Here is a 24,398-nt window from a genome sequence, read left to right as displayed (position 1 = left end):
CACGCCCCCGGACCGCCCCGGGCCGTAGCCACGCCCCCGGACCCGCCCCCAAAACGCTGCCGACACGCCCCCGAAACGCCGCGATGACCGGGCCCGCCCCCGACACGCCCCCTACACGCCCCCCTCGGAGAACCCCGGGACTTACGCGAGTCCCGGGGCTCTGCGCGCGCCGGGAGGCCTATGTAAAATAGGCTTCCCGGCGCGCAGGGCCCTGCTCGCGTAAATCCGCCCGGTTTTGGGCGGATTTACGCGAGCAGGGCTCTGAAAATCCGCCCCTATGCTCTGCATGCATTCAAGGACTGCCTTTCACACAAGACTATTCTGATCCAAACAGACAATACAGTAGCCATGTGGTACATCAACAAACAGGATGTATGGGCTCGTATCTCCTTTGCCAAGAAGCTGCACAGATTTGGGACTGGGCCCTAACACATTCCATGTTTCTCCGGGCCACTTATCTAGCAGGCATCCACAACGTAGTTGCAGATCGCCTCAGTCGTCAGTTCCAACCACACGAATGGTCCCTGGATTCCTTAGTAGCGACCAGGATATTCCAACGTTTGGGACAACCAACAATGGACCTCTTTGCATCACAACTGAATCACAAAGTGGACAGATTCTGTTCTCTACTCAAACAAAAAAACCAACCAGCCAAGGACGCCTTTGCTCCCACCTTGGAACTCAGGCCTTCTATACGCGTATCCTCCGATACCGCTCATAACCAAAACTCTAGTGAAGCTACAACAGGACAAAGGGACCATGATACTCATAGCCCCATATTGGCCTCGACAAGTATGGTTTCCCACACTTCTAGACCTCTCAATAAGGGATCCAATTCGCCTGGAGGTAGCTCCCAATCTCATAACTCAGGATCAGGGTCGGTTGCGCCATCCCAACCTTCAATCCCTATCCCCGACAGCATGGATGTTGAAAGCTTGATTTTACAATCACTCAATCTTTCTTCAAATGTATCTCAAGTGCTTATAGCTTCACGTAAACCTTCAACACGAAAGAACTATTCTTCGAAATGGAAAAGATTTGCCTTGTGGTGCATGCAAAAGAGTATCGATCCTTTCTCCTGCCCCACAACTTCTCTACAGACTACTTATGCCATCTTTCAGACTCTGGTCTCCAGACTTCATCTGTAAGAGTACATTTAAGTGCAATCTCAGCTTACCATAACAAGATGGGAGATGCACCAATATCCATACAACCTCTTGTCAGCAGGTTTGAGAGGTTTAACTCAACTTAAACCACCAATTCGGCCACAAGTCAAAGAATGGGACCTGAATCTGGTCTTAACAAGACTCATGCGTTCTCCTTTCAAACCCATGAATTCCTGTGATGTTAAATTTCTCACATGGAAGACTATCTTCCTCATAGCCATTACATCAGCTAGAAGAGTTAGTGAGTTGCAAGCACTTGTCACGTACTCACCCTATACAAAATCGGCTCGGGCGCAGCCGATAAACAAAACCGCGATCGGGCCCGATGAAAAAAAAACCCACATGTGAATTGGAACCGGAATCCGAACCAATTCCGGTTCCGATTCACATCTCTATTAGATTTTAGGTTGCTATGGAGTAGGAATGTGTCTAATTAGGGTCCTTTAAATGTATTAGTGTATTCACTATATATATATATATTTGGGAGTGGTCTACAAGGGAATGATCACAAATTCCTACACCTTATTGAGAGTTTGAAGTGAAGTTAAAAGGCTACGTTTTGGGGGGGGGTTTAAATCTTTTTATTTAATGTAAAAGTGGCACCTGCCTATAAATTAAAGGATGAGCTAGGGGTCGGTGGGTGGGAGATGAGTGGGAGAGTTAGGAAATACAAACATGCTAACTTATGTTTATTAGCTGCCTTAATGACTATTTAACACACAAACACACTAAATAATATACCCCAATAGTTTACTTCTCCCCAATATTTTTAAAAATTTCCCAAGCAGAACTTACTGATTCCTTTCAGCCTCCAGCAAGGATATCATCTCCTCAGTGCTCCGACTGGATTCAGAATAGGATGCTGGGCTTGAGCGACCCTTCGTCTGACCCATTATGGCAATTTCATATGTTCATCTACAGGGTTGAACTGTCTGACAGGTTCCACTGGTAGAATCAATGTGTAGCGGGCTCTGTCTGGCAGGCTGCAAGTATTATAATTAACTAATAATCCTAGCAGAAATGCAAGCATCTACAGAGCTGGGCCTGGCTGCCAGGCTACGCAGTGGGAACTGGAAGACCAGATGTTTCAGCAACAGTCATGCATTTCATTTTGAAAAACCAAAACAAAATTTAATTTGTTTTCAAATGATCACTGCCACCATCCCTAAAGCCCTACAAAGTGCTCCCACCCTGGATCCCTCCCTAACCACATACCCTATTTATGAGTCTAAGGAGCAAAAGCAGTCCCTAGTCACATGGGGCCATAGAGAGAGATACCTCCTTACATGATGGTCTGGACAGCAATCTATAAATTATTGTAAATACAAGAGAATGGTGCTGGCCTCTGGGCATGCTGTCACCATTTAAAAATGTCAACCTGGCATGGCAGGTTGACTAGGGATTTCTCTTCCTCCTTACACCCATGGATGGGGTAAATGGTAACAGTGAAGGGGAGTCCAGGTTGTGGTCTTCTGAGGGGCTTTAGTGGTGGTGGCAGAAAAGAGGAATGGGGTGGTACAAACTTGACAATTTTTAACTTTTTTTTTTCAATTTCTTTTATTTTAAATGAAAAGAAAAAGGCTTAGTGCACACTCCTAGAGCCTTGTGGTTAGGCCTGGGAAAGGTGGTTACTGCAAGGAACTAAGTGGGACATTGTGTACTCTTCTCCCTAAGATGCTGGAGTTCAAAGAAGGAAGAGGAATAAAACCATCCTGGATAAGGAGAAATCTTCACAGCGGTCATCCTCTGAGACAACAGCTAGGATGTATCCTTAGCAGTAGGGACATAACTGGACAGGTTGGATGAGACAAATGATTGTCCTCTGCTGTTATCTGCTATGTTACTATGAGATGTTAGACTCCATGGGAGAAGCTGGGCTGTGATCTTTGGGAGATGATGTGATGGATCACTGGAGATAGGAGAATGGATCACTAGAGATGTTGGAATGGCTCGCTGGAGATTCTGGGATGGGATTGCTGGGAGATGGTAGAATGGATCACTGGAAAAGATGGGATCACTGAAGATGCTGGGTGAGATATCTGGAGAGGTTAGAATAGGATCACTGGAGATGCTGGGATGGAATCACTGGGAGACATTGGGATGGATCATTAGAGATGTTGGGATGGGAGCACTGAAGAGACTAGAATGGGTTCACTGGAAGATAGGATGGGATCATTGGGTAATGATAGATTGGTTTACTGGAAAGACTGAAATGGGGTCACTGGAAATTGTAGATTCCCTGTATGTACCCGGATCAGTCCAGACTCCTGGGTTTGACTCCTCCTCTAGCAGATGGAGACAGAGCAGTTACCATAACTGAACGTCAGAGGTTTAATCAACAACACTGTAAAAGAATGCTACTTCAAACTCCAAGTCTTAAAAAGGTTAAGACCCCTCCTCCATTTCCACGATTTTAGGTCTGTTTTACAATCAATCATTTTTTCAAAAATCGATTATTGTAACGCTCTGCTACACGGACTTCCAGACAACTCATTAAAACCTCTTCAGATGCTACAAAACTCAACAGCAAGGATTCTAACAAAGTCCAGCAAAAGAGACCATATAACACTTATTCTAAAGAATCTCCACTTGCTCCCAATCAAATTCAAAATCCGCTATAAAATATTATCAATCATCCATAATGTCATTCACAACATCACTCCGCTGGACCTCAGGATTCCTCTACTATCTCATGTCTCCTCCCATCCGCTTAGATTAGCACAGAGAGGCACCTTACAGGCACCACCTATCAAAACGACATTAAGTAAAAGAACTCTTTCCACGGCTGGTCCCAAACAATGGAACTCGCTCCCACCTGACCTCAGGCTGGAACAATGCCCAATCACGTTCAAAAAAAGACTCAAGACCTGGTTATTCGGTCAAGCCTTCACTTAACAATATTCAGCTTCCACAGCCCTCACGGACCGTCCTTACCCAGAGCAACCCCTTAAGTACCCGTTAACATATTTTATAAAGTTATAATTGCTCTTCCCTCTACCCCTCTCATAGCCAACCTTCCTCATTCTAGTTGGCTTAGGCCACACTGGATCTTTCCCTCTCCTTTGTCACCCCTTGTTCTACCATGTTATTTTGTTTCCAAGTTGTTTTCTTCCTTGTTCACTGTAAGACATATCTTATGTCATTGTTTGTTTGATGGTTGAAATGTAAACCGAGGTGATTAGTAACTCTGTTACCTGAACCTCGGTATAAAAAAAGCTTTAAATAAATAAATAAATAAATAAATAAATAAATAAATAAATAACTAACTAACAATGCTCCGACTATAAATAGAATGGTGCCACCTACAGTCCGGCAGTATTCCTCTGTCTCCAGCAGATGGTGGGGGTGCCAAACCTACAGTCTGGTCTGTGTGGTAGTTTGTTTTGGGAGTTAGTCAGAATTAGGTGGTTTTTTGGTTCCTTTTCTTATTTTTTAGTCAATTTGGCTTAAAAACAAAAAAAAACCTTAGTCATCGCAGTGTTGTCTTCAGCCTCCCAGGGGGTTGTGAGGTCCTGAAAGGGCCATCCCCCACTGGTCGTGAGGCAGCTGCATAAGAGGGTCGAGGACTCTAATTTCTTTCTTGGGCAGCTTTGGGTGCGACACCGGGGAGCCCAGTTCATTCCATTCTACAGGAATCAGCACCTTGGACCACTGCTGGGCAAGTTTCTAAAAAGAAAAAAAAATTTTTTTAACTTTTCATTCGGCCAGCAGTATCGCAGCAACTCTCTCCTTCCTTGGAGCGGGGGTGAGTTATTTTTTTTAATTTTTTCTTGTCAGTGTAAATTTCTGTTTTCTCTCGATGCCGCGATCTTCTTCATGCCGTGTGTGCACCTCGGCCCACGCTCGCCTTTCACGGGAGGGCCTCTGCTCCGCATGTTTCTCGGGGGGGGTCCTGCGGGGCCATTAATGCTGTCAAAATAGTGAAAACTAAATCTACCCGAGTGACTGCGGGCTTAGATACTGCAGGTCAAGCTGGTGCTGACCCGTTCCCGCTCAGCGTGAGAACGGATGCCTTTTTGCAGTCTTTCAGAGCTGCCACTTGTGCTGCGATGGAGGAGGGGTTTTTACTGCCACCTCTTTCTCCTCAACAGAGGTTCCCAGGTGAAAGGGACCTTTTGCATCATGATTTGCCAGAAACAGAGGATAGCCCTGAGGGGGTTTCTGACTCCTCCTCTTCCTCTTTCTCGTTGGACTTTGTTTTACTGCTCCATAAAGCTTATAAAGCAAAAAAATCAGGGAAAGAAGCAGTCTGGCTTAAAATCCATCTCTCTGGGGTCCAAGCCTATTTCCAAGAAACGCTCTAGGTCTCAGGGGGCTGCTGACCCATCGAGACCTAAGCGCCCTCTCCGAACAGGGGTCCCTCAGACTGACTCAGGTACCTCTGATCAAGATACTGACCTTGGGGACCCAGACCCTCAGTCCAAGCCCCCGCAGGGGGTGGATGTTGACGCTGATGTGCATCCGCAGGGTTCAGCGAGTGGCTCGCATGTGATGGAAGGGGACGACCTTAAATTGGTCCATCTCTTTAGGGAGGAGCTGGATCCTCTTATCCCTTCTATTTTGGCTGAGTTGGGCATTGAGGAATCCAAACTGGGAGAGATGGATCTGGTTTTGCTGGGCCTGAGAGGCCCTGCTACTTCCTTCCCTTTTCATTTTTCAGCTACGGACTTGCTCTTCCGGAGTGGGATACCCCAGATCTCGGTTTGAAGGTGAATAAAGCCATGGATAAGCTATATCCTCTGCCGGAGGATGCTTTAGAGCTGCTACGAGTGCCCAGGGTGGACGCAGCGGTGTCCGCGGTTACCAAGAAGACCACGATCCCGGTCACAGGGGCTTCAGCCCTCAAGGACCTGCAAGACAGGAAGTTGGAGGTGCAGCTTAAAAAGATTTTTGAGGTGTCGGCACTGGGAGTGCGAGCGGCCATGTGCAGCAATTTTGCCTTGCAAGCAGGTCTGCGCTGGGTTCAACAGTTACAGGCTAACGTGGGTTTCTCCGATGAGGAGGCCGCCCAAGCAGGACGGCTAGAAGCTTCAATGGCCTACAGTGCTGATGCGCTTCACGATCTGTTGCGGACGTCGGCGAGGTCCATGGTATCCGCGGTCTCTGCTCGGAGACTCTTGTGGTTAAGAAACCGGTCGGCGGACGTGTCCTCCAAGGCGCAGCTGGGTTCTTTGCCCTTCAAGGGTAGATTGCTTTTTGGAAAGGACTTGGAAGATCTTCTTCAATCTCTGGGAGAGAGTAAGGTCCATAGGCTGCCGGAGGACAGACCTAAGTCACGAGGTGCTTTCTCGTCTTGGGCCAGATTCAGAGGGAATTGCCGTTTCCGGCCAGCTAGAGCGCCCATTTCTTCTTTTCGTCAGGCACCAACTAGACAGCAGTTCTGTTCCCAGTCTTTCTGTGGCAGAAAATTCGGCAGAGCAGGGAATTCCCAGTCTGCTTCGGGGGAGCTAAGTCTTCACAATGAAGGGGTGCCGGTCCATTCCTCGGTGCCTGTGGTAGGGGGCAGACTATCCCTATTTTTTTAGGAATGGGCCAAGGTAACATTGGACCAGTGGGTGCTGGCCATGATAAGACAAGGCTACGCTTTAGATTTTGCACGGCGTCCTCGGGACAGGTTTCTCATCTCTCCCTGCGGTTACGCAACTAAGCAAAGAGCGGTCCAGGAAACTTTGCAGCACCTGCGACAGTTAGGAGCCATCTTCCCAGTACCTCCAGAGGCAAGAAGGAAGGGCCGTTATTCCATTTACTTCTTGGTGCCAAAGAAAGAAGGGATCCTTTTGGCCCATTCTGGATCTCAAATGAGTGCACAGATGCCTCAGGATGCCACGTTTTCGCATGGAAACGCTCCAGTCATTCATTGCCTTGGTGCGAAAGGGAGAGTTTCTGGCATCCCTGGATCTCACGGAGGCGTACCTTCATATAGGCATCTGGTCGGATCACCAGAAGTTCCTTCATTTTGCGATACTGGGTCAGCATTTTCTGTTTCGAGCGCTGCCCTTTGGGCTGGCCTCCATGCCCAGGACGTTCAACAAGGTAATGGTAGTCGTGGCAGCCCATCTCCGGAAGGAAGGGCTGCTAGTATATTCCTACCTGGATGACTGGCTGATTCGAGTGAAGTCGGAACCACTGGCCCTGTTGGAGGTTCACGAGGTACACCAGCTACTTCAGTCGCTGGGCTGGGTGGTCAGTTTATCCAAGAGCAGGCTCGTGCCCTCTCAGACCTTGGAGTATTTGGGGGCTCTATTCGACACACAGCATGGCAGGGCATTTCTTTCCACAGAATGCATTTCCAAATTGCAGGCTCAAGTAAGAGCCTTGTTAATCAAGCATCCTCCCAGGGTCTGGAATTACTTGCAAGTTCTTGGCTCAATGACTTCAACCTTGGAACTGGTTCCCTGGGCTTTTGTTCATATGCGGCCTTTACAGTCCGCATTGCTTTCCCGCTGGAATCCCGTCTCCGAACTGTTTCTTTTTCCTCTCCCACTGATGGATGCAGTGCAGTCTAGTCTCGATTGGTGGCTGGTAACTGGCAATCTGACTCGTGGAGTTCTCCTGGAGGTGCCCGACTGGACAGTGGTTACCACGGATGCCAGTCTCTCTGGTTGGGGGGGTGGTATGCCGGAGGAAATCTGTACAGGGATTTTGGTCTCCAAAGGAGTCACAGTGGTCGATCAATTGTCTGGAGACCCGAGCGGTATGGTTAGCATTACAAGCGTTTCGTCCTCTCCTTCAGGGTAGGCTTGGTGTTTAGACCGAGATGTTTCTCCTACCCAGGCCTCAGTGTCAGATATTCTGTGTTTTCTTCAGGCTGGTCTGTCCAAGGGCTTGTCGTGCAGTTCCCTCCGTGTGCAGGTGGCGGCTCTTGGTTGTTTGCATGGCTCTGTGCAAGGTGTAGCATTAGCGGCACATCCAGATGTGGCTCGTTTCTTAAGGGGAGCAAAGCACTTGCTTCCTCCGCTGAGGCATCCTTGTACGTCTTGGAGTCTAAATTTAGTTCTCACGGCTATATGCTCAGAACCCTTTGAGCCTTTGAAGAGGGCGACTATGAAGGATCTTACCTTGAAGGTAGTCTTTCTGGCGACCATTACATCAGTTTGTAGAGTGTCGGAACTCCAAGCTCTTTCCTGTAGAGAACCTTTTTTGCGGATTTCGGAGTCAGGGGTTTCATTATGGACAGTGCCTTCCTTTCTCCCGAAAGTGGTTTCTTCCTTTCATATCAACCAATCAGTGGAGCTTCCGGCTTTTGTGGAATTAGACCATTTGGATCCCTTGTCCAGGGATTTGCGGAAGCTGGACATTCGCAGAGCATTGCTCCGTTATCTGGAGGTTACAAATGACTTTCGTGTTTCCGACCATCTTTTTGTGCTCTGGAGTGGCTCCAAGGCGGGGTCAGATGGCCTCCAAGACTACCATAGTTCGCTGGCTGAAGGAGACTATTAGCTCGGCCTATCTCCTTCGTGGTAGATCTCTTCCTGTTGGTCTAAGGACTACTCGTTCGCATGCGGCATCTTGGGCAGAGTACCAGAAATTTGCAGGGTTGCTACGTGGAAGTCCTTGCATACGTTTGTGAGACATTACAGACTGGATGTCCAAGCACCAGGTTCTGATGGTTTTGGAGAAGGGGTGCTTCGAGAGGGCCTCTCCGGATCCCATCCCCGGTAAGGTAGCTCTGGCACATTTCAGGAGTCTGGACTGATCCGGGTACATACAGGGAAAGAAAAATTAGTTTCTTACCTGATAATTTTCATTCCTGTAGTACCACGGATCAGTCCAGAGTCCCGCCCGTCAGAGGCATGGAAGTAAGGAAGAGTCCGCTCGGTTATTATGTAATTAATTTTTAGGTCTGAAGAAATTTGCGATTGTCTGTCCTCAAGTGGTTCTACAGGTTCCGTTCCCAGGAGGGTTAAGTGGACCAATTATTTCTTTTTCTTGTTAAAGGGTTATTGTACATAGTTCAAGAGGTTTTGATGAGATATTCTGCTTTGACATTGAGTAATACTGCCGGACTGTAGGTGGCACCATTCTATTTATAGGTGGAGCGTTGTAATGGTCTCCATATGCTAGAGGGGGGGCCAAACCCAGGAGTCTGGACTGATCCGTGGTACTACAGGAACAAAAATTATCAGGTAAGAAACTAATTTTCTTTGGCTCACTGGAGATGCTGGGATGGTATCATTGGGAGTTAGTATAATGTATCATAGTAGAGGCTGGAATGGGATCCCTGAGAGATTGTAGATGGGATCGCTGGAGAGGATGAGATGGGATCACTGGAGATGTTGGGAAGAGATCTCTGGGAGATGTTGGGATGGGATCATGGAAAAAGTTGTGATTGGCTTGCTGGGAGATGGAAGACTGGATAACTGGAGAAGTTGGGATGAGATCATTGAGAGATGGTAGAATAGATCATTGGAGCTACTGGGACAGGATCTCTGAGAGAGAGGATGAGATCACTGGAAGGATGTTGGTATGGGATCACTGGAGAAGCTGGAATGGGATCACTGGGAAATGGTAGACTGGATCATTGGAGAGGCTGGAATGGGATTATTGAGACATAGAATGGCTCACTGGCGAGGCTAAGTTGGGATCATTTGGATATGGTAGAATAGATTACTGGAGAGGCTGGGACATGATCATTGGGAGATGCTAGAATAGATCAGTAGAGGAAGGAATATTACTCTGTGCTGCAGACAACATTCCAGATAGCTGCTGCTTGAATGCATGCATTGGGGAGTAGTTTCTGGGTCATTACATCTTTCCCGATAGCAGCCTCAAATGGCAGAGGATACAGTGATGCCTTGCAAGCTCTGACATCACCAGAGTCCTGGGGCTATTTAATCTGCTGCCTATGGCACACAGCCATAGAAGCCTTGTGCGAAAGGGGTGTACCCCTTATACCAGATTTCTCTTTTTTAATATCTTCATGGGCAGAAAAAGGAAAGAGAAGACCACAGATTCCCCCATGACCTCGATCCCAGTAATAGGTCCAATGGACCAACATGTTTTAAGATCTGAATGGGTCCTTTCTATGGACTCGACAAGGGAGACATTTGAAACATCATTAATTTCATGGGATTGCAAACCCCTCCCCTCCACCTGCTTTAACATTTTTGGGTCCTGGGATTACTGAATCTATTGAGAGGGCTTTGGTCCATATTGTACCTTTTCCTCTGCTCAGTGCCTGAATTCCCTTGCTCTAATAATAGGGAGTTAAAACATAGAAACATAGAAATTATGGCAAAAAAAGACCAAACGGCTCATCCAGTCTGCCCAGCAAGCTCCCACACTTATTTTCCCATACTTATCTGTTTCACCGACCACCAAGTTCAGGGCCCTTGTTGGTAACTGTTTGATTCGAATTTCCTGCCACCCCCTGCCATTGATGCAGAGAGAAATGTTGGAGTTACATCAAAGGTGAAGCATAAGGCTTAATGGTTAAGGGTAGTAACCGCCGCATCAAGCAGGTTACCCTGATGCTTGTTTATCCAGTCTGCACAGATCAGTGCCTTGTTGGATGTTGTCTGAATGTAAATCCTCTTTTACACATTTCCCCCTGCTGTTGAAGCAGAGAGCAACGCTGTATATGCATTCAAAGTGAAGTATTAGGCTTAATTGGTTTAGGGTAGTAACCGCTGCAATAAGCAAGCTACCCCCACACTTATTTGTTTACCCAGACTGAGTACTTCAGTTCTTGTTGGTTGTTGTCTGAATGCAAATCCTCTTTTCCACATTTCCCCTTTGCTGTTGAAGCATAGAGCAATGTTGGAGTTGCATTAACCGTATGAAGGCTTATTGAATAAGGGTAGTAATCACCAGGTAGTAGCCACCATTCCAGCAAGCCACCCCCATGGCTCTTCTCTTCATTCCCATCCTCTAGCCTTTATGGATCCACAGTGTTTATCCCATGCCCCTTTGAAATCCTTCACAGTTTTAGTCTTCACCACTTCCTCCGGAAGGGCATTCCAGGCATCCACCACCCTCTCTGTGAAGAAATACTTCCTGACATTGGTTCTGAGTCTTCCTCCCTGGAGTTTCAAATCGTGACCCCTAGTTCTACTGATTTTTTTCCAATGGAAAAGGTTTGTTGTTGACCATGGATCATTAAAATCTTTCAAGTATCTGAAAGTCTGTATCATATCACCCCTGCTCCTCCTCTCCTCCAGGGTATACATATTTAGTCATTTTTGAAGACCAGCCACCTTTTTGGTCGCCCTTCTCTGGATCACCTCCGTCCTGTCTCTGTTCCTTTGGAGATAGGGTCTCCAGAATTGAACACAGTACTCCAGGTGAGGCTTCACCAAGGCCTTGTACAAGGGGATCATCGCTTCCTTTCTCTTACTAGATATTCCTCTCTCTATGCAGCCCAGCATTCTTCTGGCTTTAGCTATTGCCTTGTCACATTGTTTCGCCGACTTCAGATCGTTAGACACTATCACCCCAAGGTCTCTCTCCTGCTCTGTGCACATCAGCCTTTCACCCCCCATCAAATACCGTTCTTTCGGATTTCCACACCCCATATGCATGACTCTGCACTTCTTGGAATTGAATCTCAGTTGCCATATCTTCGACCATTCTTCCAGCTTCCTTAAATCCTGTCTCATTCTCTCCACTCCTTCCAGCATGTCCACTCTGTTGCAGATCTTAGTATCATCTGCAAAAAGACAAACCTTAACTTCCATCCCGTCCGCAATGTCGCTCACAAAGATATTGAACAGGACTGGTCCCAACACCAATCCTTGCGGCACTCTGCTTAACACCGCTCTCTCTTCAGAGTAAGTTCCATTTACCATCACACATTGTCTTCTGTCCGTCAACCAGTTTGCAATCCAGGCCACCACCTTGGCACTCACTCCTAAACTGCTCATTTTATTCACAAGCCTCCTGTGCGGGACCGTATCAAAAGCTTTGCTGAAATCCAAGTAGATGACATCGAGCGCTCTTCCTCAATCCAATTCCCTAGTCACCCAATCAAAAAAGTCAATCAGATTTGTCTGACAGGACCTTCCCCTGGTGAATCCATGCTGCTTCTGGTCCAGCAAATCTTCTGACTGTAGATAGTTCACCATTCTTTCTTTCAGCAGCGACTCCTAACTTTTCCCACCACCGAGTTGAGTCTAACTGGCCTGTAATTTCCAGCCTCCTCTCTGCTCCCACTCTTGTGAAGTGGGACCACCACCGCTCTTCTCCAATCACTTGGCATCACTCCCGTTTCTAGGGATCTATTGAACAGGTCATGCAGCGGACCCGCCAGCACATCTCTGAGCTCCCTCAGTATCCTGGGATGAACCTCATCAGGCCCCATGGCTTTGTCCACTTTCAGTTTTCCTAGCTCTTCCCAATCATTCTCTTCTGTAAACGGAGTTTCATCTACTCCACTCCCCTCCAGTTTCTTGTTAACTAGCGATGGTCCTTCTCCAGGGTCCTCTTTAGTGAACAACAAACTGAAGTATTCATTTAATATTTCTGCCATTTCTTCGTCTCCCTCTCTACACATTGATCCTTTTCACCTTTCAATTTCACTATACCACTTTGGACTTTTCTCCTTTCTCTGATGTATCCTAAAAATGTTTTGTCACCTCGTTTTACCTCCTTGGCAATCCTTTCTTCTGCTTGACCTTTTGCATTCTTGATTACTTTCTTCGTCTCCCTCAGTTCCACCAGATATTCTTCCTTGTGAGCCTCCCTTTGGGATCTTTTATATTTCTTACACGCTGTTCTTTTAGCTTTTATTTTATCAGTCACCTTTTTTTTTTTTTTATCAGTTAACTGTTAAGGAAGCTGTTCAACCTGCTTCACATATCGTCCCCAGTCCAACGTGACAAGAAACAGTGTTGGAGCCTGTTTCCTTTGCCTGGAATGTCCGGAAAGTGAGAATTACTGAGTCTGATATAGATTCGGCTGAGATCACTTTAACCCTTTGAACCCTAGGCTCCTATGGCGATAAACCCGTCAACCCTAATTTCCTCGGGAAAACCAATAATTTTTGTCAATGTGCTATTTTTAATAGTAATATTGGTTATTCAGTATGTGATTATACTGGTTTACTGGCTATTCAGTATATTTATACCAGTTTACTGGGATAACGGGTGTTGATATTGATATTAGGCCGTCCCTGAATTCAGGGTCAATGGGTTCAAAGGGTGGCATCAGAAACATGGACAGGTCTGTGTGGTTGCTGGTGGACCTGAACCAACCAGGCACATTTGGAAAGTGGTTAAACAAACTGAATCATCTCTCATGAGCACTTTTGAAGCCTATGCTCTTTCTCTGCTAGAGTCACAGTTAAAGTTTTTGTGATTGAATCTAGAACTAATAAGACTGAGCAACAACTTCTTGAATTAAAATCTGACTTATCCAAGTTTCAGTCCACATTTGATGTCTATTATTAAAGACAATTTGCTTCTGTATAGAAAGAATGAATCACTTGAGAATTTGTTGAGATCTCTGAATTTGCATTTTTTTTTAAATTTTCCCAAGTCCAGATGAATAAGTGTACGTAAACATTTCAAGAAATCTTTTGAGATTCTCCATTTTTCCCCTCAGAAGGATGTTTTGTTATATAAATGTTTATAATTTGCCAGATAAGGTTTCTGCAAGTGATCGGGATGGGAATGTTAATATACTTGAGCCTAATGCTAATCCTAATCTATTGGTTTATTTACAAGATTCACAGGATACTATTGAGTCCAGGTCTATGCTACTAGTTATGTTTTCTTCTGACTCTATCTAGTATTTAGGAAATACTTTAGGTATAAAAATGAAGTGTTCTGAGGTCAGTGTGTATACAAATCTTCCCAGAGGTTGCAAGAGAAATTCAATTTAGAAGGAAGCTTTTCTTGCAGTTAAAGCAGCACGTTATAGATTTAGGGGCTTCCCTTCTATTTAAAACATCCTTGTAAATGCCTGGTGAGTTCTCAAGAAAATAAGTTTATTTTTATTTTTTATGCCCATTTAGAGAATGTTTTTGTTAGATAAAACCAATAGTGCTGAGTAACTTAGGTAGTGATTCTCAAGATCAAAATCGTAGAGCATATAGAAAGACATGGTTTAATGGAACACAGTCAACATGGATTTACCCAAGGGAAGTCTTGCCTAACAAATCTGCTTCACTTTTTTGAAGGGGTTAATAAACATGTGGATAAAGGTGAACCGGCATATGAAGTGTATTTGGATTTTCAGAAGGGGTTTGACAAAGTCCCTCATGAGAGGCTTCTAAGAAAACTAAAAAGTCATGGGATAGGAGGCGATGTCCTTTCATGGATTACAAACTGGTTAAAAGACAGGAAACAGAGAGTAGGATTAAATGGTCAATTTTCTCAGTGGAAAAGGGTAAACAGTGGAGTGCCTCAGGGATCTGTACTTGAACCAGTGCTTTTCAATTTATATATAAATGATCTGCAAAGGAATACGACGAGTGAGGTTATCAAATTTGTGGACAATACAAAATTATTCAGAGTAGTTAAATCACAAGCAGATTGTGATACATTACAGGAGGACCTTGCAAGACTGGAAGATTGGGCATCCAAATGGCAGATGAAATTTAATGTGGATAAGTGCAAGGTGTTGAATATAGGGAAAAAATAACCTTTGCTGTAGTTACACGATGTTAGGTTCCATATTAAGAGCTACCACCCAGGAAAAAGATCTAGGCATCATAGTGGATAATACTTTAAAATCGTCGGCTCAGTGTGCTGCAGCAGTCAAAAAAGCAAACAGAATGTTAGGAATTATTAGGAAGGGAATGGTTAATAAAACAGAAAATGTCATAATGCCTCTATATCGCACCTTGAATTCCGTGTACAATTCTGGTCATCTCATCTCAAAAAAGATATAGTTGCGATGGAGAAGGTACAGAGAAGGGCAACCAAAATGATAAAGGGGATGGAACAGCTCCCCTATGAGGAAAGGCTGAAGAGTTTAGAGCTGTTCAACTTGGAGAAGAGATGGCTGAGGCGGGATATGATAGAAGTTTTTAAAATCATGAGAGGTCTTGAACGAGTAGATGTGAATCGGTTATTTACACTTTCGAATAATAGAAGAACTAGGGGGCATTCCATGAAGTTAGCAAGTAACACATTTAAGACTATTCAGAGAAAATTCTTTTTCACTCAGTGCACAATAAAGCTCTAGAATTTGTTGCCAGAGGATGTGGTTAGTGCAGTTAGTGTAGCTAGGTTCAAAAAAGATTTGGATAAGTTCTTGGAGGAGAAGTCCATTAACCGCTATTAATCAAATTTACTTAGGGAATAGCCACTGCTATTAATTGCATCAGTAGCATGGGATCTTCTTAGTGTTTGGGTAATTGCCAGGTTCTTGTGGCCTGGTTTGGCCTCTGTTGGAAACAGGATGCTGGACTTGATGGACCCTTGGTCTGACCCAGCATGGCAATTTCTTATGTTCTTATTTAAATAGTTTGGTCAATGCAGCACTGAATTTGATGAATATTTGCTTATTATTTTCTTTGATCCCTACTCATTATGTGGACTTTAGGATGGATAAATCTACTGCTTTTTTCTTTTATTTGAATTTATGGTGCACATTTGTATGATTCCTACCTTTTCCTGATTATTAGCATTGTATTAATATGAAAAATTCTATAAAGAAATAATTTAAAAAGATTAGATCACTAGAAAGACTGGGATGGGATCTCAGATGTTAGGATGACATCACTGGGAGATGGAAAACTGGATCACTGGAGAAGTTGGAATGGGATCACTAAAAAGGATAGGATGGGATCATTGGGAGGTGGGAGACTGGATCACTAGTGAAGCTGGGATGAGATTCCTGGGATGGGATAATTGCAAGATGGTAGAATGGATCACTGGAGAAGCAGGGATAAGCACTGGGACATGGTAGAATGGGTTACGGAAGAGGCTGGGATAGAATCCTTGGGTGATGGTAGAATGGATCATTGAAGAGGCTGGGATGGGCTCATTGGGAGATTAGACTGGATCACTGGAGAGGATGTGGTGGGATCACTGGGAGATGGTAGAATGGAGCACTGGAGAGAGTGGGATAGAATCTCTTGGACATGCTTGGATGGGATCGCTACAGAAACTGTTGTAATCATTGGAGGAAGGTAGAATGGATCACTTAAGTGGCTGGGATGGGATCATTGAGGGATGGTAGATGATCACTGAAGAAAATGGGATGGGATCCCTGGGAGATGGTTGAATGGAGCACTGGAGAGGCTGAGATTGGATCCCTAGGAAATGGTAGAATGAATCACTGGAGAGGCTGGGATGGATCATTGTGAAATAGAATGGATCCCTGGGGAGAGTGGGATGGGATCACTGGGAGATGGTTGAATGGATCACTAGAGAGGCTGTGATGGAATCTCTAGGAGATGGTAGAGTGGATCACTGGAGAGGCTAGGACAGGATCTCTGGAAGATGCTGGGTTGGGATCACTGCAGAATCTGGGTTGGGATCATTGGGAGATAGTAGAATGGATCACTGGAGGAGCTGGGATGCGGTCATTGGGAGATGGTAGACTGAATCACTGGATTTGGGATGAGATCAATGGGAGGTTTTAGAATGGATCACTGGAGTGGCTGCATTGGAATCGCTGAAGAGGTTGGGGTGAGCTCAATGGGAGATGGTAGACTGGATCTCTGGGAGATGCTGGGATGAGATGGCGGGAGAGACTGGGTTAGGATCAGTGGAGGATGGTAGATTGGATTGCTGGGAGATTGTAGAATGATAACTGGAGTGGTTGGGGTGGGCTCCCTGGGTAATGGTAGACTGGATCACGGGAGAAGGGATGCGATCACTGAGATTTTAGAATGGATCACTGGAGAGGCTGAAATGGGATCCATTCTGCTACTTTTGCGAAGAGGTTGATGTGTGAGCGGCTGTCCAGTCCGTGCACAGAAAGCTGCTCGCCCTCCCTGCCCTCCCCTCCCCTCTCCCGCCCTCCCCTCCCAGTTGTCGGGTTATTTTGATGGCAGCAGCAGCTGTTCCTCGGGCGAGAGGAGCCTCCTGCGTCGGACAGAACAGCGCCGAGCCCGGCCGCAGCCCGCCCAGCCAGCAGCCCCGGGGGCTCGGGGAGGTAAGCGGCGCGCGCCAGTCCCGTGCGGCCTCGCTCGGAGCGGCGCGAGCTCGGGGAGCGGCCTCGTGGCAGCGCGGTCAGCCCGCCCGGAGGGGGAGGGGGACCGCCCGCCCGCCCGTGGTGGTGCCAGCCCGGGGCTCCGGCTCCCGTCGCACGTTTCTATATTAGGAAAGTGACTCTGCCGTCTTCGGTTCGTTCCCCTGCGCCCGCCGCAGGCCCAAAGGCCCCACTGCTCCTGCCCCTGATCTTTGCCCGTACCCCCTTGCCCCTTCCTCCAGCATTGAGCTCTGCTTCTGTCCCTGGGTTCTGCCTCTGCCCCTAAACTTTGCCCCGTCCCAGGGATGTGGTTTGGGGGAGCTGTCTCCCTCTTTTTTGTTTTTTTTTACTGTTGGCCTCGCTTTTACTGGAGTCACTCGGCCCCTTGCGATACCCTCCTCCAATGCACAGAACTAAAGGTTGAGAAAGGTGAGAGCTTATTAGTTGCATAGTTAAGTTCCTGCAGGTCTGGAGGAGCTGTGGGATCTGCACTCCCTCCCTCAGGTCAGAATTTGAATTCTGAGGAAAGCTTGCCAAGAAATGTATTATGTTCATCCAATGAAAGGCTCGCACACCATAGATTTTTTTTTTTTTATTCATTAACCTCTGTTTCTCTGCAGTTTTGCTTTCCACAGTAAAATTAATTTCTTCTTTTCTTGGTGCTTGCACCATTTCCTCCACCTCCTTTGAGTTTCCAGGGGTCCAACCATTTCAGAACGACTCCTCCGGCAGGTGCACACTGCAGGGCTCCTTCCAGATCTTGCAGTCCCATGTATGATACCTGGGAATCCCTCCCCCAGTGGATGTGAGCGCTGCTTTCGCAGCATCCTCAGCCCTAGCCAACCCGAACCCAAATCCCTCTGCCCAGCAGTGCATGGCACAGTACTGCCCCGAGCCATTGGCCCACTCTTTACCTCACAATCTGGGCCAATCCTTCTATAAACCAAGAGTACAGTGCATTCCCTAGGAAAGGAAACACTCCCCCTCAGATAGCCCCTGTGCTCGTCCCACTGGGAGGTCAATCCATGCATCCACCACCCTCTCTGAAAAGAAATATTTCCTAAGATTGCTTTTGAATCTACCCTCTTGCACCCTTCGTTCTAGAGTCTTCTTTCCATTGAAAGAGATCCATTATCTGTGCATGGAAACCATGGAGATATTTAAATGTCTCTATCATATCTCCCCTATCTCCCCTTTCCTCTGGGGTGTACATGTTTAGATCTTTAAGTCTATCCCCATGTGCTCTAGAATGAAGACCACTGACCATTTTAGTTGCCACCCTCTGGACCGTCTCCATCCTGTTTATATCCTTTTGAGGGTGCGATCTCCAGAATTGTACACAGTATTTATTCCAAGAGAGGTTTTACCAGGGATCTACACAGGGGCACTATCACCTCCCTTTTTCTGCTGACCGTTCCTCTCCCTATGCAGCCAAGCATCTCTCTGGCTTTTACCGTCAACTTATCCGCTTGTCTGGCCACTTTGAGATCACCTGATTCGATCACCCACAGGTCTTGCTCAGGGCTGGTGCTTCCATTAGGCCAACTAGGCAGTTGCCTAAAGCACCAAAATGTTGGGGATGGCAAATCCTTCCAGCAAGGGGCCCAGAGGGATGCTTTGCTAGAGCAAATACTGCCAAAGAAGAGAGCATTGTACTGTAGGAGGGAGCGCTGTGCTGGAGCTGCTGCCAATAGGTAAATTGGAGTTTGAGGGTGAGTGTGATTGTCCAAATGCTCTTGCACCGGCCTTGGTCCTGCTGTTTAATGCTTAGAAGAATTTCATTCTCTATGCTGAACCTCTCCTTTGGGTTTGTTTTTTTTTTGCAGTCTAAATGCATTATTCTGTTTGTTTGTGTGTTTATTTATTTATCGAGTTTTATATACCGTCGTTCAGTTTCGCCATCACAACGGTTTACAACGTTTCGATGTTTAACAGAGTGTCCAAAAAATGCATATGCTTGTTAACAAAGTTATTTTAGTCGTTCTAAACATCATTTGGATTTTAAATTGTACGGGTTAACTTACGTGTTTTGGATTGGTTCTGTATGTTTATTTGGGCCAGTGGGGAGGGAAAATGTGGCATAGAGTCATAGGGTGTTTTGGAAGGCTTTGGTGAACATCCAAGTTTTTAGATCTTTTTTGAAGGTTTTTAAATTTTGTTGTGTTCTCAGTTCAGTTGGGAGGGAGTTCCATAGTTCGGGGCTTCCAAGGGATATAGCTCTTTTCCGAGTTGAGGTGAGTTTGTGACGCGCAGGTGGAATTTTTAAAAGTCCTTTGTTAGCTGATTGGAGATTTCTTTTTGGTGAGTGGAGTTCTATGGAAGCACTTAGCCAATTTGTTTGTTTTTCATATATTATTTTGTGTATTATGGATAGTATTTTGTAGTCTATCCTTTGTTTTATTGGGACCCAGTGAAGAGAGATGAGAGTTGGGGTAATGTGATCATATTTTTTTGTTCCTGTGAGTATTCTGGCGGCTGTGTTTTGAAGGATTTAGAGAGGTCGGATGGTGGTGAGAGGTAAATTGAATAGTAGGGAGTTGCAGTAATCCAGGTTGGAGAAAATGAGTAGTTGGAGGACTGTTCTGAAATCCTTGGGGGGAAAGGAAAGGTTTTAGGTGTTGTAGGGTTAACATTTGTTAACATTAAATCTTAGTTGCCAGATCTTAGACCATTCATTAAGCTTCACTAGATTCTTCCTCATGTTTTCCAACATCTTTCTGATGGCTACCCTGTTGCAGATTGTGATATCATCTGCAAAAAGGTAAACCTTTTCAAACAGTGCTTCCGTAAGATCACTTACAAAAATGCTGAAAAGAATCAGACCAAGGACCAATCCACGCAGCCCCATTCTCCTCAAAGTGAACTCTTTATCACTACCCTTTCTCACTTCCTATTCAACCAATTTGTATCCCAGTCAGTCACTTTAGGGCTCATTCCAAGGGCAGTGCATTTATTTAAAAGTCACCTATCCAAAACTTATTTTTTATTTTTAATATTCTGCCTTTTGTGGCACTTCAAAGTGCATTACATGCACATACTCTAGGTTTTTTATTATTCCCAGGGGGCTTACAAACCAGGGGGCTGATGCAATATTTGTGCGCAGAAAACAGGCACTCGGGGTTGAGCACCCACTTTCCTAACACGTGCCCAGCCACCTCTCCTGGGCTTGCGATGCAATATTTAAATAAGGGGTTGCACAAACAGGAGGCGCTAGGGAAAATTTGTGCGGGTTGGGAAAACGGGCACTCATTCTACGAGCATCCATTTTCTCCCGCTACCGGCATAGACACGCACAAGATTCATGGCTTTGGCTGTGTATCTTGTGTGTGTGTATATTTTCGGCATCCAGAATTTTTTTTCCCAAAAGCTTTTTTTTTTTTTTTTTTTTTTTTTTTAACTAAATCTGCTTTATTTGGTTCCTCCTACTTACTATCGCAATGATACTATTAGGAGGAATCACAGAAAGCAGGATTTTTCTTTTTTTTTTTTTTCAATGTGCCCTTGAGCCATGGGGTTGGCATAACATTTGCCACATTGCAATAGGTGCGTTGGTCGTGTGGGAAATTTTTTTGCATTGTGGGCATCAGCTAATAGCCTTGTCTACATGGAGTTTACGTGTGATGAGTGCTATTAGCTACGCAGCGATTTGGACGCGCATTTTGGATGCACTAATCCCCTTATTGCATCGGGGGTTATGGTCACGCGTGTTAAACCGTGCGCTAGCCGCTGCACACGGTATTGCATCGGCCCCCAAGTTTGTACCTGAGGTGATGGAGAGTAAATTGCCCAAGGTATCAGGGCATGTCGGTGGGATTTGAACCCTGGCTTTCCCCGTTGCTCTAACCACTAGGCTACCTTGTCAAAGGCCTTACTGAAATGCAAGTACACTACATCTAACACTGTCACCTGATCCAACTCTCTGGTCACCCAATCAAAGAAAATGATCAGCTTCATCTGACATGACCGACCTCTGCCCTGTACATGGGTGCCTGTCTACACAGTTTTATTACCAGGCCTCTAGTACAGAAGGAAGGGGGAGAGAAGCAGAAGGGAACTGCTAAGTTGGAATTCTAGCTACAGTGGCCTTAGGTCAGGCAAGTGTAATGATTAAAATGAAATCATGCCAAATCTATTCAGCCTCAGGATTTAAGGTTCACTAAGTCATGCAGGCCCTCAATGTGCTGTTATTCTGGGGACACTGTGAGTATCAGGAGTTTAAATTTCCAGGATCCGCTGAGTATTACCTCCTGACACTGGTTTTCGACCTGATAGCAGGAAAGAGTTAAAATCGAGTGCTTAGGATAATTTGTCATGCATGATGCTGGGGCTTTGAAGTCACAGGAGGAATCTTTCACCCAAGGGCATAGCCACTTGCATTGGCAGAGGTATGTGGGGCTGTCAGTACTGAAAGGGCAGGAGTGAGGTGCATTGACAGAGCTGTGGGTGAGCGTCTGGACTGAAACAAAGGGCACTGTAGGGCAGGAGTGAAGGGCATTGGCAGAGCTGTGTGTGTGTGAGTGTGGACGGGGTCCCACTACTGGAATAGGAGGGAGTGCTGCAGGGCAGGAGTGAAGGGCATTGGCAGAGCTGTGAATGTGTGGGGAGGGGGGTCCTCAGTACTAGAATAGCAGGGAGTGCTGCAGGGCAGGAGTGAGGTGCATTTGCAGAGTTATGGATGTGTAGGGAGGGGTGGTCCTCAATACTAGAAAGCAGGGGTATTGCAGGGTGGGAGTGAGGTATATTAGCAAAGGGTGGGGGATTCTCATTACTGGAAAAGCAGGGGGTGCTACTAGTCAGAACTGAGGTATCGGCAGAGCTGGGTTCCAGTACTGAGATCCTCATGCACAGCTTTGCTAATGCACCTCACTCCTCCTTATCACCCCTTACAATTCCAGTACTGAGACCCCTCTGCACAACTCTCTCTCTCTCTCTCTCTCTCTCTCTCACAGTCTCTATCCCTTTGTCTCCCTGATGCAGGCTTTCAGCAGGGCTTGCTGCCCTTAGCTGCTCATCTCCCTTCTTTGTCATCCTGTTCCTGTTCGAGCACAAACAAAATGAGCCGGAGGGTGGTGCGGCAGAGCAAGTTCCGACACATCTTTGGACAGCCACTGAAAACGGATCAGATGTACGAGGACATTCGTGTTTCCAAGGTGACCTGGGACAGTTCCTTCTGTGCAGTTAATCCCAAGTTCATTGCCATCATTGTGGAGTCAGGAGGTGGTGGAGCATTCATGGTCCTGCCCCTGTCCAAGGTAAGTCCAAGGATAAAGTTCAGCTGAATGTGGGAAACAGAAAAATGGTGTCTGGGGGTCAGAAAATAACCTTCCATTCTCAATTCAGTGTAGTAATTAATTTCCAGCCCACCTGGCAGCTGCCAACATGCACACTCATCATCCCACCACAGGTATGAGCACGTGGGCATGAATAACCATAGAAATACAGATTCATATAGACAGACATGCATATACTGAATATAGAAACATATAGAAACATAGAAATGACAGCAGAAGAAGACCAAACGGTCCAACCAGTCTGCCCAGCAAGCTTTCACTTTTTTTTCCCCCCATATTTATCTGTTACTCTTGTCCCTTGTAAGTGACTTTTTTGTTCTATTTCCCTTCCACCCCCGCCATCGATGTAGTTAGCAGTGCTGGAGCTGCATCTAAGTGAAGTATCTAGCTAATTGGCTAGGGGTAGTAACCGCCGTCATAGCAAGCTACTCCCATGCATGTTTATCCAGTCTGTGCAACTCAGTCCTTGTTGGTTGTTGTCTGAATATAAATCATCTTTTCATCATCCCCCCTGCCGTTGAAGCAGAGAACTATCAGATCGATACAGTAAAGTGCAACCGCGGTTACCCTGCTCCTAACTCGCCTTCTACTCACTTTCCGGCCGCGTTAGCCCTTCCCGTGATACACTATCCCCTTTAACTCATCCCTACCGCCTCTTAAAATCCCCGGGTGACCCCTTCCGCCCGCGGCATGTATATTAAATGTAAACGAGCGAATTAGCTATTCCCTCCCATACAGTAACGCGCGCCCCGACTATCGCTTTTTTACCCTGCCGTTTTGCCACGCGTTTACCCAGCTAACTTACCGCCTACCCTTACCCCAGCGTTAGAGGCAGGGGGTAAGGGTAGACGGCAAACTTTCCCCCAGCCCCCGCTCACCTGCCCTGGCCGCGTCCAGTCTCCGGTGCAGCCCCAGTCCTGTCCCCTCCTCCCGAAGCAAAAAAAAAAAAAACCCCCGAAAAAAAAGTAGCAAGAGAGCGAGGGGAGAGACGGGCAATCCTACACTCGGGCCTGACAGTCCCTTGTTCTCTCCTTCCGAAGCAGGGCGCGAAAAGCAGCCTTGCTCCGGGAGGAGGGGGGGGGGCAGTTTAAAGCGACGAAGCGACTTACTTTTGCAGCCCCCCCCCCCCCCCCTCCGGACATCGGCGACGACCGCGGCTCCTGCCTCCAGCTGTCAGACAGATGCATCGCACGTGGGAAAGCGGCCCCTATGCGTGCAATTGGCTGCTCAAGACGTGACGTCACATGCCGTGACGCCAAACGTCGTGACGTCACGTCTTGAGCAGCCAATTGCACGCATAGGGGCCGCTTTCCCACGTCTGTCTGTCTGACAGCTGGAGGCTGGAGCCGCGGTCGTCGCCGATGTCCAGAGGGGGGGGGGCTGCAAAAGTAAGTCGCTTCGTCGCTTTAAACTGCCCCCCCCTCCTCCCGGAGCAAGGCTGCTTTTCGCGCCCTGCTTCGGGAGGAGAGGAGAAGGAACTAGCAGGCCCGAGCCTAAGATTGCCAGTCTCTCCCCTCGCTCTCTTGCTACTTTTTCGGTTTGTTTTTTTTTTGCTTCGGGAGGAGGGGACAGGACTGGGGCTGCACCGGAGACCGGACGCGGCCAGGGCAGGTGAGCGGGGGCTGAGGGAAAGTTTGCCGAGCATCGGAGAACATAACTGTCCACTTCCTGGTATCTGTCATTTCAAATGTATCTGTCATTTCAAATGTCATTTCAAATGTCATTTGAAATGACATTTGAAATGACAGATACCAGTGTGGCCATGAAGCGTTAGGCCCACGCACCCAGGATACTGTATAGGCCCTCTATACAGTAAAATGGGTTGCGCGGGCCTAACCTTCGCCTAACGCTTCGCAGA

The 24,398-nt window shown here is 46.6% G+C and overlaps 1 protein-coding gene across 5 annotated transcripts in view; it reads left to right on the top strand.

The window, feature by feature from the left end:
• The first annotated feature begins 17,046 nt into the window (after positions 1-17,046).
• Positions 17,047-24,398, top strand: part of CORO6 (coronin 6) — a 59,437-nt gene continuing 52,085 nt past the window's right edge. The window contains exons 1-2 of one of the 5 annotated variants that reach the window (XM_029611473.1): positions 17,047-17,213; positions 22,227-22,501. In XM_029611473.1, coding sequence (XP_029467333.1) covers positions 22,304-22,501 — 198 coding nt within the window. In that variant the 5' untranslated portion in view covers positions 17,047-17,213; positions 22,227-22,303. Of the gene's footprint in view, positions 17,214-17,569; positions 17,679-18,577; positions 18,944-22,226; positions 22,502-24,398 lie in introns of those variants that run through there. The other 4 variants (XM_029611471.1, XM_029611470.1, XM_029611474.1 and 1 more) reach the window with 4 other exon arrangements.

The sequence above is a fragment of the Rhinatrema bivittatum genome, chromosome 8 (genome assembly GCF_901001135.1).
Source record: "Rhinatrema bivittatum chromosome 8, aRhiBiv1.1, whole genome shotgun sequence".
NCBI lineage: Eukaryota > Metazoa > Chordata > Amphibia > Gymnophiona > Rhinatrematidae > Rhinatrema > Rhinatrema bivittatum.
The sequence above is the reverse complement of the archived record's forward strand: the minus strand, read 5'-3'. Positions and strand labels throughout refer to the sequence as shown.